We start from the raw sequence: 18,545 nt of genomic DNA, 5'->3' as shown, positions 1-18,545 counted from the left end.
GGAATCCTAGATGGAGGACAAACATTCAGACCCCAGGAGCAGGCTTCTGGAATCCTATGTGGGGGACAAACTTTCAGACAATGGCAGCAGTGTTCTGGAATCCTATGTGAGGGACAAACACTCAGAGCCTTGTAGCAGTGTTCTGGAATCCTATGTGAGTGAGAGTGCCTGGAGCCTACCCAACCTGACGCCCCCAAAGCCCTCACAGGGTCTGACCTCCCAGCATGCACCTGCCTCTCCCTGAACCCCAACTGCCCACCCTGCCTATTCCCTGGCCTCCTTCATCCTGTGCAGCCCATAGACTGTGACCATCTCTGCAGCCACTCTGGCCCTTCCTTTACCTTTGTCCTGTCAGAATCTCTGAGCAGGATCTCCCAGGTCCATCCAAACACGTACTTTGTCCACTTTTGACTAGGCCCTTGGGCATCACTGGGCTATCCCAGCTGTCCACAGGGCCTTCAATAATGCACATTGCACCTGGCTTATCCAAGCAGTGCTCAGCAGCCCACATTGACCAGGTCCCTGCTGACCAGACCCCACACATCAGGTCCTCCCTGATGACACCCTCACTGATTAGACCCTCATGACCAGGCCCCACTAACAAGACCCCCACTGCCAGGCACACAATGACAAGGACTCCACTGACCAGGACCTTACTGACAAGGCCTCACTGACAAGGCCTCATGGACCAAGTCCTTACTGACAAGTCCTCACTGACTAGGTCATTATTGACAAGGCCTCACTGATCAGGTTCCACTGATCATGACCTCATTCCCTTGCCCCCAAGATGAGGCCCACTGACCAGGCCTCCAGGGAACAGGTTGACACTAATCAGGCCCCTAATAACCAGGCCTAAGGTCACCAGATGCCCCTGACTGGGACCCTAGTGAGTAGACCCCACTGAACTGGCACCAAATGCTGAGATCCCCGCTGACCAGGTCACCCTGTAGACCAGTGCTACAAAAGTCACCACTGACCAAGTCCTCTCTGACCAGGACACTACAGATTAGGTCCCGCTGACAAGGCTGCCCTGACCAGGGCCCCACTGACAAGGGCCTCACTGATGAGGACACGCCCACCAGGGTCTGCTGACTAGGTCCCATGTGCCCAGTCCTCCACTGAATAGCACCCCTTGACCTGGTCACCAGTGCCCCAGCCCATGCTGACCAGGCCAGCACTAAGCCCCAGCTGACCAGGTCTCCACTGATCAAGCCCCACAGCCCAGGTTTGCACTGACCAGACACCAAACAACTGGCAGCCAATAGGTCCCCACTCACCAAAACCCCCACTACTAGACCCCACTAATGAGACCCTCTCTAAGCAGACCCCTGCTGACCACGATCCCACTAAATAGTCCTCACTGACCTAGGTCCACTGACCAGGCCCACACTGATCAGGCCCCTCCTAACCACACCGGAAATCCAAGCGGCAATGACATGTTTCATATGCCAGAAGTTGGAACAAGACAGAGAGAGGAAAGAGGTTCCACAGCCTTTTAAACTACTAGATCTCATGAGAACTCACTCACTCTCAGGAGGATGGCATTAAGGGCTTGGTGCTTTGCCATTTGTGAAGGATCCACTCCAACCCCTTTATGATTAAAGCTTTTTCCACCTAGGCCCCGACTCTAACATTAGGGAGTGTACTTTCACATGAGTTTTGGAAGGGGCATAGAGAAAAACCGTATTATTCTGTCCCTGACCCCACGAATCTCATGTCCTTCTCACATTGCAAAATACAGTCATGCCTTGCCAGCAGTCTCCCAAAGTCTTAACTCATTTCAGCATTAACTCAAAATTACAAAGTCCAAAGTCTCATCTGGGTCAAGGCTACATTCTCTTTTGCCTACGAGTCTCTGAAATAAAAGGCAAGTTCACTGCGTCTAAGGTACAGTGATGGTACAGGCATCGTGTAAGCTTTCCATATCCAAAAGGGAGACATTTTCCAGAAACCTTATTTTTATCTGAGGCCCCCTCAGCCTGGCCTTCACTGTCCATGTTTTTGTCAGCATTCTTGTCACAGCCATTTAACCAGTCTCTAAGATGGTCCAAAAATGTTCTCATCTGTCTGTCTTCTTTGGAGCCCTCCAAACCCTTTCAACCTCTACCCATTACCCAGTTCCGAAGTTGCTTCCACATTTTCAGGTATCTTTATAGCAATGCTCCAGTCCTCATTTGCCATTTTTGGTAAGGTTTATTTTGAAAAAGAGGTTTAATTGGCTCATGGTTCTGCAGAGTGGAAAGGAAGCTTAGTGCTTCTGCTTCTGGGGGGCCTCAGAAATCTTTCAATCATTGTGCAAGGTAATGAAAGAGTGAATTGTCTCATATGGCAAGAGGAAATCACGGAGAGTAGGGAGTGACATAGAGTTTTCAGTGGCCAGATCTCACGAGAATTCACTCATGATTGTGAGGACAGTACCAAGGGGATAGTGCTGAACCACTCATGAGAAATTTGCCTTCATGATTCAATCACCTCCAACATTAGGAAGCATAACTCAACATGAGATTTGGTGGGGACACATATTCGAATTGCCTCATCAGTCTTTGAGTATAAAGACATCCATAGCAGGCTTTATCCAGCCAGCTTCTTTGGGATTCTTTATAGGGTTTCAGGTCTATAGCATATCCACTAAAATATTCCTACTTCAAAAGGCAATAAAGTAAGTGGTATTATCATTCTTCAAAAAGTTATAATGGTAGTGTAGGCATTCATAGTATGATTTAGTTCATTTGCTACTGTTTCTATTCTATCATCATATTAACACTTTCCTACACAATTCTATATTCATCTGGGTTTCAGTTGAGCACAAAGTCATCCTTGTACTACCACCGATAGCTGGCACTAGCTCTTTGATACTGTTATCATTCTGCTGTAGAAAGTACCCGTGAACAGGAAAAAGTCCACAATAGAATAGCTAGTCATTCAACACTATCAAATTTTAGGTGACTTTTTGAAAAAATAGTATCTCTTGTTGCAAGAAATGGTCCATCTGTGATTTCAAGTCTCTCGCTTGAGTGAATTGGATGGAAGTGGTGAATTTCAGCCAAAGTGGCCAAAGAAATCCTGTTCCTGTGATAATGACGCCATCAGCCTCTGCACCTCTGTCTTCCCTTCTGCCACATGTTGCCTGTTCTCCGTGACTTTGGTAAGAGCTTCCTTGTGTATGAGGATGATGTCCAGGATGTTGGTCTGGTGTCCCTGAGACAGCACTAACAGGTCCATGGCTGGGTCCACGTCCTTCCTGGACTCATTGGCAAGGAGCTTACTGATGTTCTTGAAGGCATCTCTGGTGAAGTGGATGGCCTAGTCAAGTTCCAAGGCCTGGCTGAGGCTGAAGAAAAACTGGCCACCTTCTGATGCTCTTTCTAAAAGCCTGTCACTGTCATCTGCTTGCTTGTCAACTCATTGGCTGTGAGGATGAGCTGAGTGGCCTGTGTCCATCTTCTTGGGGAAGCATTTGAAGCCATCAGTCTTGCTCTCCCACCCCTAAAGGTTGATGGTCACCACCTGGGGGTGTGCTGAGGGTCAGAAAGAAGCCAGCACTCACTATCTCATCCTTCTCAGCCTTCCTCTTGCACTCTGTCCAGGCTGTCTCTTCAGTGTTGGTCGGGTATGTCAGAAAGCGATGGAAGATGTGGCACTGGGCCCACACCCAGAAGCTGGCCATGTGGTTGGCTCATCCACCAGAATGGATGCTCTGGGTGCTCTTTAAGCCAGCTTGGCCTTGCCTGGCATGCACAGGCCCCAGGTTCCGACATGTTGCTCCGAGTGAGCTTGTCCTGCCTTGGGCCAAATTCTCTCAGGCCAGGGCCACAAAAGGCTGAGTCCCACGGGTGGTAATCCTGGCTGCTTTCTGCACTTCCACATAAAGACCTCCTGAAGATGGCCTGTGATCTACCTCTTTGCAACCAAGAAGCCCACAGTGCCATATGAACCCTTAGGCATGGACTGGAGCCCCTGAGGAAGCACACACCCTGCTCCTGAGCCTGCTGCCCATTTTCTCTGTGTGGCTCCATTTGTGTCACAGTTGTTGCACAGACTTGTGCATGCCAGGCAAGGCCAAGCTGGCTCAAAAAGAAACCGGCCACCTCTGCAAGGTTTTGCCAGGAGCCGGTGGACCGGCCACAAACCTCACTTGCTGCCGGTCAGGTTACATCAGTTCTTCTACCCTAGAGGTAGGGCCCCAGTGCCATATGCTTTTCCTCAGGCCTCTGCTCTATCAGTCATCAGGTGGCAACCACTCAGGCTGTGGGAACCTGGCCATCCCTCCTTCCTTGAGTAGCTGAGGTTGCTGGCTTGTCTGCCTGCTACAGGTGCAGCCTTGCAGATGTGGCTAGTTGCTCTGAGCCAGCTTGGCCTTGCCTGGCATGCATAGGCCCCAGGTACTGACACTCTGCTCCGAGTCAGCTTGTCCTGCCTTGGGTCAAATTCTAAGTCTGGCCAGGGCCACAGAAGGCCCAGTCCCCTGGGTGCTAATCTTGGCTGCTTTCTGCACTTGATCATAAAGTCCTCCTCAAGAAAGCCTGTGGTCTGCCTGTTGGCCACCAAGAAACCTACAGTGTCATACGAGCCCTGAGGCATGGACTGGAGCCACAAAGGCAGTGCACGGCCCGTTCCTGAGCCTGCTGATCATTTCCTCTATATGGCTCCATTTGTAGCACACTTGTTGCAGCGAGGCTTGTGTATGCCAGGCAAGGCCAAGCTGGCTCAAAGAGCAAGCAGCCACCTCTGCAAGGGTGTGCCAGGAGCAAATGGACCAGCTGCCAACCTCACTCACTGCCAGATGTGGTACATCAGTTCTTCTACCCTAAAGGTGGGGCCAAGAGGCAGACCACAGGCCGTCTTGAGGAGGACTTTATGTTCAAGTGCAGAAAGCAGGCAGGATTACCACCCTGGGGACTCACCCTTCTGTGGCCCACAGTGCCATATGAGCCCTGAGGCATGGACTGGTGCCATCTGCTTTATACAAAAATTAACTTAAGATGGATTAAAGAGTTAAATATGCCACCTGCTTTTCCTCAGGGCTCTGCTCCATCAGCCATCAGGAGGCAGCCACTCAGGCTGTGGAAACCTGGCCATCCTGGCTTCCTTCTGTGGGTGAGGTTGGTGGCTGGTCCACCTGCTCCAGGCACACCCTTGCAGAGGTGGCTGCTTGCTCTTTGAGCCAGCTTGGCCTTGCCTCGCATGCACAGGCCCCACCTACTGACACACTGCTCTGAGTGACCTTGTCCTGCCTTGGGCTAAATTCTCTCAGGCCAGGGCCACAGAAGGCCGAGTCCCCTGGGTGGTAATCCTGGCTGCTTTCTGCACTTGTACATAAAGTCTTCCTCAAGACGGCCTGTGGTCTGCCTCTTGGCAACAAAGAAGACTGCAGTGCCATAGGAGCCCTGAGGCATGCACTGGATCCCCAAAGGCAGTGCACACCCTGCTCCTGAGCCTCCTGCTCCTTTCCTATATATGGCTCCATTTGTAGCACCGTTGTTACACCGAGGCTTGTGCATGCCAGGCAAGCCCAAGCTGGCTCAAAGAGCAACCAGCCACCTCTGCAAGGGTGTGCCAGGAACAGGTGGGCCAATCACCAACCTCACATGCTGCCAGTCACAGTACATCAGTTCTTCTGCCCTAGAGTTAGGGCCCCAGTGCCATCTGCTTTTCCTCAGGACTCTGCTCCATCAGCCATCAGGTGGCAGCTACTCATGCTGTTGGAACCTGGCCATCTGGGCTTCCTTGAGTGGGTGAGGTTGCTGGCTTGTCCGCCTGCTTAAAGGTACTATGAGGATAGAACACTGAAATAATAATAATGCATTTTTCAAACAAATTAATTCCTCAATTTTCAAACAAATTGAAGACAAAGGAAACTCATGATTCAAATGAATACATATGGCTCATTTTATTCAATATTTATGCTTACAGAATATATGCAAATAAGACATTCCCATGATTAATATTAGTATTTAAGACTGATAAACTTTTGAGTGGGCAGTTAAAGCTTCTCTTCTACTATTTTCTAACTTCAGAAATGCTTTTGTTTGAAAGTTGGGTGACAAAGTTTCAAAGAGATTAAGTCCCAATATTCCTATTTTAAATCTCTCAGCTTGTGCAGGCAGGGCAGGTAAATATGAAGTTTTTAAGGATAGAAGGATCCTGAGAGATAGCAGAATATGTCTGCTACATAACAGGTACTCAGGTTATGTTTGATGAATAAATGGAATGAAAGAATGGATAAATACAGTTGGGGAGTTCAATATTTTTAAATAAACTCCTATAAAGCAATATTTTTGCAATAGTAATATTTATATGTTATTTTTATTTAAGAATACAATTAAAATGAAATGATTAATCTATCATTGTTTGCATAAATTGAATGAGTACATAAGCAAAACATATGTACATAATAAAATATATAGATAATAAAATCTGGAAACAGATAAAAATATTCCCTTTTTACTTCTGAAGAGGCTAAAAGTTCAAAGATGATAACAATACACTCAATAATGATAAAAATAGAAAGTGAGAAATTATTTTTAATATTGTAAGATTCATATTCCTGTCTTCCCAAGGATTATTCCTTTATTAATAAACTTTACTAGAAGTTTTGTACATGCTCACTGCAGCAATCACAGATAAGAAAAAGGAAAAGAACTTTACTTAAAATACAAATGCTCAGAAATTACAAATTTTATATTTTGTACATATTTTTGATAAAACAAGACCATAGTATGTTTGTATGTATAACTTAATTGATTTTTTTCTCACTAGCTATAACAAAATACATCTTTGCACATCAATATACTTCTGTATCTATTGCCACCTTCAGTGGTCACATATTATTCCATCCTGTGGATGCAACTGAAATTTATTCATAGGATCCATTCTTTGGGTTCTTTTTAAAATAAGTGCTGTGAAAAATAAAGTGCATGTATCTTTATTTCCTAAGGATGTTTTAGTATAATGGAATTGATGGGTAAAGGGCATACATATTTTTTAAATGTAGTACTTACCACCAAATTATCTATTTGAAAAGTAATCAGCAACTTAAACTTTAAGCAGGAGTATAAAACATCCTCACAAATATTGTGGATAGAAAACTGTTTCATTCCTCTTTTAATTTAAATTCTTATACCAGAAATGCGAAGGACTTTTTCCTATGTACACAAGTAACTTGCAGATCTGGAAAAAAGTACTTTGCCCAATTTTATAGTGTTTGATGATTTGATTTGAAAGAATTCCCTGTCAAATGAAAATGTACTTTTCATCTAATGTGTATATATATCTGATATATATGACATATTATATCTGGTATATATGTATACGTATCAGTAATATATATATATATATATATATATATATATATATATATATATCTTATGATATATAATAAACAACATAGGCTGGGCGCGGTGGCTCACACCTGTAATCCCAGCACTTTGGGAGGCGGAGGCGGGCAGATCACTTGAGGTCAGGAGTTCGAGACGAGAGTGGCCAACGTGGTGAAACCCCCTCTCTACTAAATATACAAAAGTTAGCCAGGCACACTGGCACCTGCCTGTAATCCCAGCTACTTGGGAGGCTGAGGTAGGAGAATTGCTTGAACCCAGCAGGCAGAGGTTGCAGTGAGCCAAGATTTTGCCATTGGACACCAGCCTGGGCAAAGAAGCGAGACTCCGACTCAAAAAAAAAAAAAAAAAGAATATAATGAATTCCCTATAAAATAAAAACATACTTTTCATCTGAAAAAATATATATATAGTATAGTAAATATTTTTCAAGTAAGCTCTCTTATCTGAGAACTTTTCACCTACTGAAATAACTCACGGTATTTTTGATAGGAGAATGAGTTCTCTCATTAGGCACCTCCTATAATGTACATAAACCATGTTTTAAACGTTTATGTTAAAAATAACAACACTCTGTATGCTTAACTTTGTGAATTAAATCACTCAAATTCTCCAACTGCTCCAGCCAGGGAATTATGAGGGATGGAAAACAGCTGAGGGTCCGTTTGGCTCCGCCACTCTGAGGGTGCCCGGAGCCCTGAAAGGCCCCGTCCCAGGGGCTGCGGGGAAGCCGGGCCTGGGGACCCCCTCCCACCCCAGGCTGAGCCCCCGCTACCTGTGCTGCTTGTCCAGGGCGTCCAGGTCTCCGCTCCTGCGCGCCAGGCAGCGCTCCACCCCCGCGGCGTCGCCCTTGACAGCTGCCCTGTGGATCTTCTGCAGTTCGGAGTCCCGGATTCGGTATCCGGAACCCGTGTAGACATGTTCTATGGAGCCCTGGGCTGTCTGGCCCCTGTGGCTCCCGAAGCCGAATAACTTTATAGTGGTGACTTCTCAGGACCCCAACCTCTGGCTCTTGAGCGGGGGCAGCTCCCCGTCACTTTTCACCACCCCCCTCCCCCGACCCCGGCCGACCTCCCTGTCACCTTTTCACCAACCCCCTCCCCCGACCCCGCCGACCCAGCCCCAAATCCCCTATCCAACCCCAAATCCCTGATCCAGCCCCAAATCCGCGATTCAACCCCCAATCCGCGATCCCAAATCTGTGATCTACTCCACAGTCCGTGATCCAGCCGGGTCCACCACAGCCTTCAGCAGCGACACTCGCAGCCTCCGACCTCTCAGGCCGAGTGAGCCTCGCAAAGCCGTTGGGCGCGCGCCTGCACTGCGGTTGCTGCCCGGCTCCCGGAAGCCGCTCCCTGGCGGTGCGCGCCGGCAGGTGGGGCTGCAGCTCTGGGCGGGCGCCGATGGGCTCGCAGGTCCTCTTGGGATCGCCCGGGCGGCCCCAGGATCGCAGGAGCACCGCCAGCCCAGCCTGAGAAGGAGAGCCTGTCTGGCCTTGCAGCCCGCCCCGCTCCTCCTCAGAAGGGAGATAAGGTGCTGGCAAGTGGACTCCGCGGCCACCTGGGTGGCTTCGCAGATGGCCCGGCTTCAGGCTGAGGCTCTGGCCCTGGAGTCTGTGTGGCTAGGGTCAGGTAGCTGGAGAGGCATGGAGGGAGAGTCAGGGGCTGCTCCTTCCCCCACCAGCCCTCACTGCTGCTAGTGCCCCACGCACGGTTTGCAGCTGCACATCTGGCACTGGCGTGGGATGCCGGAACTTCCCTTGGATGGCCTCAGGGTCGCAGAGCACACAGCCCACCTGGCCTCAAGTTCCGCTCCTCTTGGGCATCTCTCTGGATCCTGGGCCCTGGCGCTGGTCACTCTGTATCCACACGGATGAAACTGAGCGGCTGCTGGCGGAGCCCGTCGCCTGATTTTGCCGCCTGGGGGTCTGGCCTCAGGATCCACGCTACTGGGGGGCGGGCCTGGTCTGGGGTGTCCAGTCACTTACTGCCGGTGCACCACGTCTAGACTGCAGCTGCAGCTCCGATGCCGGCGTGAGCTGGCGGGCCTGGTACCTGATATCCTCAGGGTCAAGTGCATCACCTGCCCACTTGAGGGGTTGGTGTGACTTGGCCTCCTCCAAGAACTCAGGGGCTGCCGGGGCTGGCTCCTCGTGGTAACTGGGATGGTATTGAGCAGCAGGTTTTCACCCTGGTGCCACTGCTGTGCGGACTGCCTGACTTGGGCGCCCAGGCACCGGCCTCAGGGTCCGCGTGGCAGGTCTGCGTGCGGGTAGGGTGAGTGGCACGGAGGGTCAGGGGTTGCTCCGTCATCTCTGCCTGTGTGCAACTTGCAGTTTTGCAGTTTTCTGCAGCAGCTGAGGCGCTGGCACGGGAAGGTGGAGCTCCCCTGGATGGCGTCAGGTTTGCAGGCACAGAGCACAGCCCACCAGGCCTGAGGGTCCGCTCAGGGGCCATGGTGGTTGAGTGCTCCATGGAAACCGGGATGGGGTGAACGGCCAGTTCCCGTCCTTTGGCCGCCTGGCCAACTGCCAGACTTAGCCGCTGCTGCCCAGACCTCTGTCTCTAGGGTTGCCGCTAGTTGGGTAGAAGTGGGGGTCGGGGTGGGGCATGGAGCGTCACCGGTTGCCAGGCCAGCACTGTCTTTGCAACATATTCAGATGGCGGCGGGCAGCTCGGGCACCGGCATGGGCTGGCGGGCTCCCCTGGAAGGCCTTCAGATCACTGACAGCATTGTCCCAGGGCTTCCTTGGCCTGTGCCAGGTGAGCAAGGTAGGGGGGAGCTTCCAAGGCTTCTATCCCAACTCTACCTATTTCTAGCTATTTTCTCTTGAGTTATTTTGCGTCTCAGTTTTATTTGCAAAAATAGTATATGCAAAATACATTGAGTGAATGTACATCAGGCATATAGAAGATCTGGCAGAAACACGTTTTCTCATGCCCTTTTCCAGTCAGTATTTGAACACAGAGGCTTCCATGGTTTTGATTCTTTCCACAAAAGGATAGTTTTGTCTGTTTTCACCATTTACGTAAGTGAAACTATAAATTATATAATTTTTATGTTCATTCACTAAACATGCTTGTGACACATCATTTTGCTCCTATTGATTATTCATTAATTTTATTTTGTAATACTCAATATTATGACTATACCACAGGTTTGAGGCCTTTGCTTGTTTTGTTTATAATCCATTCCACTATCGATAGACACAAAAGCAGTTTCTGATTTGAGGCTATCATGAATAAACCTGCTACGAACAAATCAGATATACACGTTTTTCTGTAATAATATTTTCACTTTTCTTGAGTTTAAGTACGTAAGAGTGGATTTTCTGGGTTATAAAATAAGTATATATTTGGCATTGTATGAAATGGGGAGACATTTTCCTAAGCGGTTGTGCCATCTTAAACTACAATGAAAATGTTTGAGAGAATCAGTTCCACTTTCTAACCAACACTTGATGCTGTCAGTTGTTTTAGTGTTATCCATTCTTATGGGATATAACTGCTGAGTAGCTGCCTGCCTTCCCAATAACATAGAAAATTGAGGGCCCAGAGGACAGTTTTATTTTCATATTTGACATCTTCTATTATTTTTTATAGAAGGGTGATTTGGGTAGTAAAATTGTCTTTCAATTTTCTAGGTTGTCTCTGAATCTTACTGGGGTTCCTTGTCCTAAACCACATTCAGAAATTTTCACGACCAACTTCTTTTTATCTTAGTCATACCAGGCCAATGAGGGACTGCATTCCTGAGACTTTTTAAGTACTTTTTGTTTGTATGATGGTCTAATAATCATAGCCTTAAAACTTTCTGGCTGGACATGGTGGCTCATGGCTGTAATCCCAGCACTTCGAGAGGCCGAGGCAGGTGGATCACCTGAGGTCAGGAGTTCGAGACTAGCCTGACCAACGTGGAGAAACCCCAACTCTACTAAAAATGAAAAATTAGCTGCACATTGTGGCACATGCCTGTAATCCCTGCTACTTGGGAGGCAGGAGCTACTTGGGCTGAGGCAGGAGAATCGCTTGAACCCACGAAGTGGGGGTTGTAGTTAGCCGAGATCACACCATTGCACTCCAGCCTGGGCAACAAGAGTGAAATTCTGTCTCAAAAAAAAAAAAAGAAAGAAAGAAAGAAAGAAAAAAAGAATCTCAGACTTCTGGGAGACACTGAATTTGTGAATGTGCACAGCATGTGTACAGCATGTCACAATAACTTTTTTTTTTTTGAGACCAAGTCTCACTCTGCTGCCCAAGCTGGAGTGCAGTGGCCCTTCTCAGCTCACTGCAACTTCTGTCTCCTGAATTCAAGCAATTCTCCTGTCTTGGCCTCCCGAGTAGTTGGGATTACAGGTGCTGCAACCATGCCTGGCTAATTTTTGTATGTTTAGTAGAGACAGAGTTTCACATATTGGCCAGGCTGGTCTCGAACTCTTCACCTCAGATGATCCACCTGCCTCAGCCAATGGGTGGATTGTTAACTCGAAATACGCACCATTGAATACTGAGGAAAATGTATAGCCATCATCACCAGCAGCTGAGATGCCAGTTGAGATACCAGAAATGCCCCAGCATGTAACTCCTCTTTTAATTCACACACACACACACACACACACACACACACACACACACACACACTCATGGTAACCAGTTCAGGATGGACACAGAAACAGTCACAGTCTTTTTTGGGAGCACACTCCCCTGTGACACTTAGATCCTAATGCTGACTCCAATTCCCTCCCGGGACCTCCTCTCTCCTTGCAGCATGCTGGGCTTTCCCTTAGAAAACCCCATATCATTTCCTTCAATGGAACATCAATCAGCTTCACCCACAGATGTCTCTGTCCATAGCAAAAGTTTTTATTACCTTAAAATATAGATTTTTACCTTAACTAGCCAAGACTTAGGACCCTTTTTCCAAGCTCTTTTAGATGAAGTAATAAATGCAAATATTAGAGACGTGTATATGTGTATAAATATATGGAGAAAAGATGTTGCCTAGGTGTACAAATTAGCTTTAACAAAACTCTTGATTTAAATTATTTAATTGTGAGAAGGGCGATTCTAACTCAACACACCAACGAAATAAAAGCCTTATCCCTCTGCTCCACCAAAATATCCCATTTAGAGCCTGCGTGTGTGTGTACACACACGTGTGCACTCATCCCCACCTGACCGTATCAAATTATTATTTAAACTAGATTTTTTACTTTGTTGCATAGTAGTAATGGTTTCTGGAATGAAAAAAAAAACAGGAGAATAAAACTGTTTAAATGTATCTCCGGGTGAACGCTGTGGCCACTGCACGGACCCCGCTGATGGCGTCTCAGGAAGAGGTTCTGGCGGGTCCTCCGCCTGAGGCCGCGCCCCTGGGACCTGTCCCCCGTCCACGTGAACGCGGAGCGCAGCATTCACCATCCCCTCCCTGAAACAGCGGTCCCCGAGGTGCTCCACAGGCAGGGCCGAGCTGGGCGACGGGGAGCCCAGACCCTGCACGGGTCGCCCTGAGCGGCGGGGACGCAGGAAGAGCTCGCCGGCTCCACAAGCCCCTACCCCAGATGCGGGACCCGGGACCAGAGAGGGCCTGGAGCCCCCGCCCCATGGCTGCCAGGAGGCGGACACGGGCAGCTCCTGGGGGGCTACCGCCCCGAGGCCGTTACGCCAGAACTTGAGCGATCTGGGAAGGGGCAGCGCCCCGCCCTTGAAGAGGAACCTGTGTCCTAGAGGCAGCAGCCTGGGATCTCCTCCTCCGAGGACACCGCAAAGGCGAGTGACTCTGGCGGCGCAGCGCTGGCTTTCCCGTCCGCGGAGGAGGAGAGCTGCGGGGCTGGATGAGCTGGACCAGGGAGGACGGCTGGCTGCTTTCGGCCTCCGATGGGGAGTGGACAGCTTAGGGGGTTGTCCCCGTGCCAGCCGGCCTGCTGGCCACTCTGGGCTTCATCACAGCCTCACCTGCCTGCACAGGCACCTAGCACTGCAGGCTGGAGCTTCTGGCCATGCTGGTCAACTTCCCCAACGAGCCTCTGCTGCCTGGGAACAGCAAGGCCAGAGCTACACCGCCCTGCACTTGGCAGCCATGTACCTTGGAGATGGTGAAGCTGCTAGTGGGGACATAGGACGCCAATGTGGACATCAGGGACTACATTGGGAAAAGGGCCTCCCAGCATGTGAGTCAGAGCATCACAGAAGAGATTGAGACCCTGATGGGAGTCCTGGACAAGGACGATGGGGAGAGCACCGCCAGCAGCGGGGATGGGTACTGGAAGATTTAAAAGCTGCCCCCTCCATCTCACCACCTACAAACTGTCACATGTCCTGGAAGATGGGGGGACCCTCTCCACCATCACCACTTGGCTGAAGGTGGTCCAGAGGTGAAGCCAAGGATTCCAGGGTGCACAGCCTCAGGCAGGACTAATGGACTTAAAAAACACAGGCTCAACAAAATCCACTTCACAACCCAGATGGTTCACATCACACCCTCTTTCAGGGACCCAGAGCAGCCACTGGAAGAGGAGGAGTAGGAACGCTCTCTTAAAGTCCACTTATCCTATTCCTTCAAATTAAGACCAAAGTCCAATGTATTTAGGTAAAAAATAATTTCTTTTAGAAAATGCCAAGGTTTGTCTTCTGAAATTTAATAACAGAAACAAAAAAACAACACTAGATGTAAAGAAGTGAGACCAGAAAAGACAAACTAAACTATCCTTACTAGGTTGGAATGGATGGGGTGGAGTTCCCATCGGGCTAGCATTCTGGGGAAAGTGTTTTTTTTTTTTTTTTTTTTTTTTTTGGCGGTGGGGGGAAGGAGTCTCGCTCTGTCGCCCAGGCTGGAATGCAGTGGCGCCATCTCCGCTCACTGCAAGCTCCGCCCTACGGGTTTATGCCATTCTCCAGCCCCAGCCTCCCAGTAGCTGGGACTACAGGCGTCCGCCACCACATACGGCTAATTTTTTTGTATTATTTTTAGTAGAGACGGGGTTTCACCGTGTTCTCCAGGATGGTCTCGATTCCTGACCTCGTGATCCGCCCACCTCGGCCTCCCAAAGTGCTGGGATTACAGGCGTGAGCCACTGCACCTGGCCGGATTTCTTTTTAAGAGATTCATCATACCTTGACCTGTGCCCCATTTCCCTCCTCCACCTGTCTGACCTGGCATTCCTATTTCGGGAGACCAGAAGTGGGGGGAAGAGAAGGGATGACTGTTTCTTTGCTTTCACCATTCCTGCATGCCATGCAAAGGAAGGAATACTGCGTTTTTAAATATCTGTTTTATTAAGTGGTTACTCTTTCAAGGACAAAAAAATGCAAATTGTTACAAAACTGGTAGTATTTGTAAGTGCAAGTACTACATGCTGCCTTATTCTTTTACCAATTGCATTTGCATTTTAAGGTACTACTGGTACAGCCACGGTGGAGAACAGTTTGGATGTTCCTCTAAACACTGAAAATAGAGGTGCCACATGATCCAGCAATCCCACTGTTGGATATATACCCCCAAAATAAGAAATGAGTATATCGAAGAAATTATCTGCACTCCCATGTTGGTTGCACCACTGTTGACAATACCTAAGATTTGGAAGCAACCTAAGTGTCCATCAACAGATTAATGTATTAAAGAAAATGTGGTAGATACACACAGTGGAGTATTATTCAGCCCTAAAAAGAATGAGATTCAGTCATTTGCAACAACATGGAAGGAACTGGATATCATTATGTTAAGGGAAATAAGCCAAGCATGGAAAGGCAGACATTGCATGTTCTCACTTATTTGTGGGATCTAAAAATCAAAACAATTGAACCCATGGACATAGTAAGTACAAGGGGGCTGGGTGGGGGGAGACAGGGCATGGGTAATGGGTACAAAAATAGGGAGAAGGAATGAATAAGACATACTATTTGATAGCACAACAGGGGGACTCTAGTCAATAATTGTACATTTAAAAATAACTAAAAGAATCTAATTGGATTGTAACACAAAGGATACATGCTTAAAGGGATGGATACCCACTCTCCATGATGTGATTAGTTCATGCTGCATGCCTGTATCAAAACATCTCATGCACCCCATAAATATATGTGCCTATTATATACTCACAAAAATGCTTGAAAATAAAAATAAAGGAACTACTGAAGGTCAGGTCAGAGTGGAAATGCAAAAATACTAATTAGAGAATAATGTGAATACAACAGGAATCCTGTTGGTATTCTATTTATATTGTAAGCAGCAGTTCAATTGTTTTGTAAAAGCGATTCAATTTTAATCACTGAACTAAAGAAATGGGCAACGCTGACTTCCGTAATATAGGTTCTACCTAACCATCTCTAACACCGCTGTCAAGGAGGACCAGTGTTAAGGTACATTACTAACAACCACACAAATTTTTAAAAGAAAAGAACACTCTTAGCAGCCTATGGTACTTTGAAATGAAATATTGCCTCTCATTCTCATTTGTGTTGCCATTCCAAAAGTTTGAATTTGCTGAGGTTTATATTCTGGGTACTATATAACCATTGGTTCTGTTTTTCATAACCCTATTAAATGGTTGCTCAGAGCTGAATTACCTACAGAAACTTTCTGGTTTAATTAGCATAAATTGGTATAAATATTAGTGAGCCCATACTTCTGTGATATAATTAAACCAACTTAATGATTCTCACATAAGGTGTCAATTTATTTTACTAATGCATTCATAATCTATGCTTTGTAGCAACATTTTTCAAATGTTTAAAATGCTAAATCTTCTCAATTTTCCAATCTTTTCTTGAATCTATTAGATACCTATAGTGTATTTACTGAATAGCTGGGAAACAAATACACCTAGTTAGAAATGGCACTGCTTTATAAAAGGCACTAGAGAAAAGACGAGACTATTTCTATATTTAAATGCTGCTGGCAAGTGAATTCCTTTGTAAATAAATGAAAGATACCATTCATTAAAATGAAAGACTTGTTTTAAGTGTGATTCTTACATTTCATTCATTTATGATAGAGTAAATGGCTTTATAATTACTTTAAAATTTAACTCACTAGTACATTAAATCTGTTCATTGCAAGATTAGAATCAACTGTGAGGGGAACTAATTTAAACAAGCCCTTCCTTAGTCTTATTGAGTCTCATATTTGCTGAAAGTACCTACAGCTTGCAGGATAAGGGAGTTCATGGACCATAGGGTGAGTGAACCCATGCACAGATTGCAAACTGCCCAGAGCTACAACATTTAGGATTTTTAAACCTTTAATTTTCCAAGTCATAGAAATTTGTTACAGGTTCATCACCTCTTTGTCTAAATGGCAATTGAATTTCTTTAAAGATAGGTTAAAAAAGGCATAAAACTATGAATTATTATCCATTTATGTGCCTCTATTTTTGCTTTAGAATTATGGAAGTGGACCCTTTGAATTTGGGAAACAGTGTTATGTATACACATGGGTGAAAAACAGTCTAACATTGTGTAAATTAAAATACTTTTTTTGAAGTTGAAAAACATCCATTTGTTCTAAATCTATATATATTATGTGTATCTAGTACAGAATAAGCTGTAACTTCTCATTGAGTAATCTTTGGTTTTACAGATATGTAAAGCTGAAGCAACTCTAAAGAGTAGACACTTCAGAACAGGAAGGTTCTGGTCAATGTTGAGAGTAGACACTTTCACTGAATGTTCTGGTGAAATGTGGGTAACTAATTGCTTGAAATCTATAATTTGCTATATAGTTAACTATTAAGTTAAAATGTCATTTACCATGCTTTTTACACTAAAAGCTTTAACTTTTCTGATAAAATAATATTTTAAATGTTCAATTATTACTTCTGAGGAAAGCTACTTCTAGCATTCTTTGTCATGATATGCTTGTGTGCAGTAAGCGGAGCATTTTCAGCCACTTACCTCTACATTCTTCTTGTTTTTCAGTTTCTGATTTAGATTATAAAAGGCAAATGATTAATTTAATTTGATACTCAGAGTTGTGTTTACCTTTAATGGACAAATATATGTCAGATACTTTGATGTTTATTGATATGACACCGTGTGGTTAAACAACGCAAGTATGTCCATGTGTTTCTTATAGGGTACACTTGAAACTAGTGGTGTTTATGCAGTTCACTTACGCAACTTGAAAATCTGGTACTATTGCATTCAGGACTGAAATCTTGGAGTTTAGGTGTCTTGTCTCTCATTTTGAAAATAAGTGAAAGTTGAGAATGTAAAATCTATAAAGTTCATTTTTTTAACTAGGAAAAAACACAAATTAATGACAGACACCAAATTATAAATCCAAAAAGCTCAGAGAACCCCAAGCAGGATGAATATTTTAAAAATATACCTAGGAATATCATATTCAAACTGTAGAAAACCTGTAACAAAGATAAAAGATTAAAATAAGGCAGAGGAAGAAACACATTGTCTACAGAGAAACAGACATAAGAATTACATTGGACTTCTGTTTAGAATCCATGCAAGTAAGAAGTGTTGAAAAAATTAGAATACAGTGGGTATTTATTATCCAAGTATTCATTATCTAAAACTGCAAAGTAAAAATAATTGTAACAAGAACATATTCACTAGCAATCTGAGCACTCATGATATTAGTGTCTGTTCTGGAGAGAATTATGTCCCCCCAGAACTCCTAACCTGAAGCCCTATCTCCCAGTGTGAGTGTATTTGGAGAAGGAGCTTTTAAGAAGGTAAAGTTAAATAGGGGTAAAAGGGTAAGGCCCTAATCTGTTAGGACTGGGGTCATCATCCAAAAAGGAAGAGACACCAGAGATATCTCTCTCTCTCTCTCTCTTCTCTCTCTCTCTCTGCCTCCCTCCTTCTCTCTCCCTCCCTCTCTCCCTCTCTCTCTGCCTCTCCCCACATACATTTGTTAAATTGAGATTTTTTGTTAGAACATATATAGTGGCATTTTAATATAGTGTTACTCTACTTAAAACACACACACACACACACACACACATACAATTTTGATAAGTTCTTTTTTGAGGATAAGGCCAGGCATGGTGGCTCACACCTGTAATCCCAGCACTTGGCGGGATTATCATCTGAGGTGGGTGGATCATCTGAGGTCAGGGGTTCAAGACCAGCCTGGCCAACATGGTGAAACCCGTCTCTATTAAAAATACAAAAAATTAGCTGGGCGTGGTGGTGGGCACCTGTAATTAATTCCAGTTACTCACAATGCTGAAACAGGAGAGTCCCTTGAACC

The 18,545-nt window shown here is 46.0% G+C and overlaps 1 protein-coding gene and 1 long non-coding RNA gene across 2 annotated transcripts in view; both read left to right on the top strand.

Moving 5' to 3' along the window:
• Positions 1 to 6,642, top strand: part of LOC134809247 (uncharacterized) — a 38,721-nt gene extending 32,079 nt beyond the window's left edge. The window contains exon 3 of the long non-coding RNA XR_010154490.1: positions 2,943 to 6,642. This is a non-coding gene — a long non-coding RNA (uncharacterized LOC134809247). The remainder of the gene's footprint in view (positions 1 to 2,942) is intronic.
• Positions 6,643 to 9,996: 3,354 nt separating this feature from the next.
• LOC129139088 (ankyrin repeat domain-containing protein SOWAHC-like) lies at positions 9,997 to 17,352 on the top strand. The gene is made up of 2 exons (XM_054677359.2): positions 9,997 to 10,099; positions 12,733 to 17,352. Exons 1-2 carry the CDS (start codon positions 9,997 to 9,999, stop codon positions 13,533 to 13,535), a joined length of 906 nt encoding a protein of 301 aa, XP_054533334.2. The 3' UTR covers positions 13,536 to 17,352.
• The last annotated feature ends 1,193 nt before the right edge of the window (positions 17,353 to 18,545 follow it).

The sequence above is a fragment of the Pan troglodytes genome, chromosome 22 (genome assembly GCF_028858775.2).
Source record: "Pan troglodytes isolate AG18354 chromosome 22, NHGRI_mPanTro3-v2.0_pri, whole genome shotgun sequence".
NCBI lineage: Eukaryota > Metazoa > Chordata > Mammalia > Primates > Hominidae > Pan > Pan troglodytes.
The sequence above is the reverse complement of the archived record's forward strand: the minus strand, read 5'-3'. Positions and strand labels throughout refer to the sequence as shown.

Bases quoted from the DNA above. Each gene is read 5' to 3' on its own strand.
- LOC129139088 (XM_054677359.2), top strand. From the start codon at position 9,997: ATGGCGGCGGGCAGCTCGGGCACCGGCATGGGCTGGCGGGCTCCCCTG. The intron at 10,100-12,732 runs GTGAGCAAGGTA...CCCCGTCCACGT, and splicing joins GCTTCCTTGGCCTGTGCCAG to GAACGCGGAGCGCAGCATTC.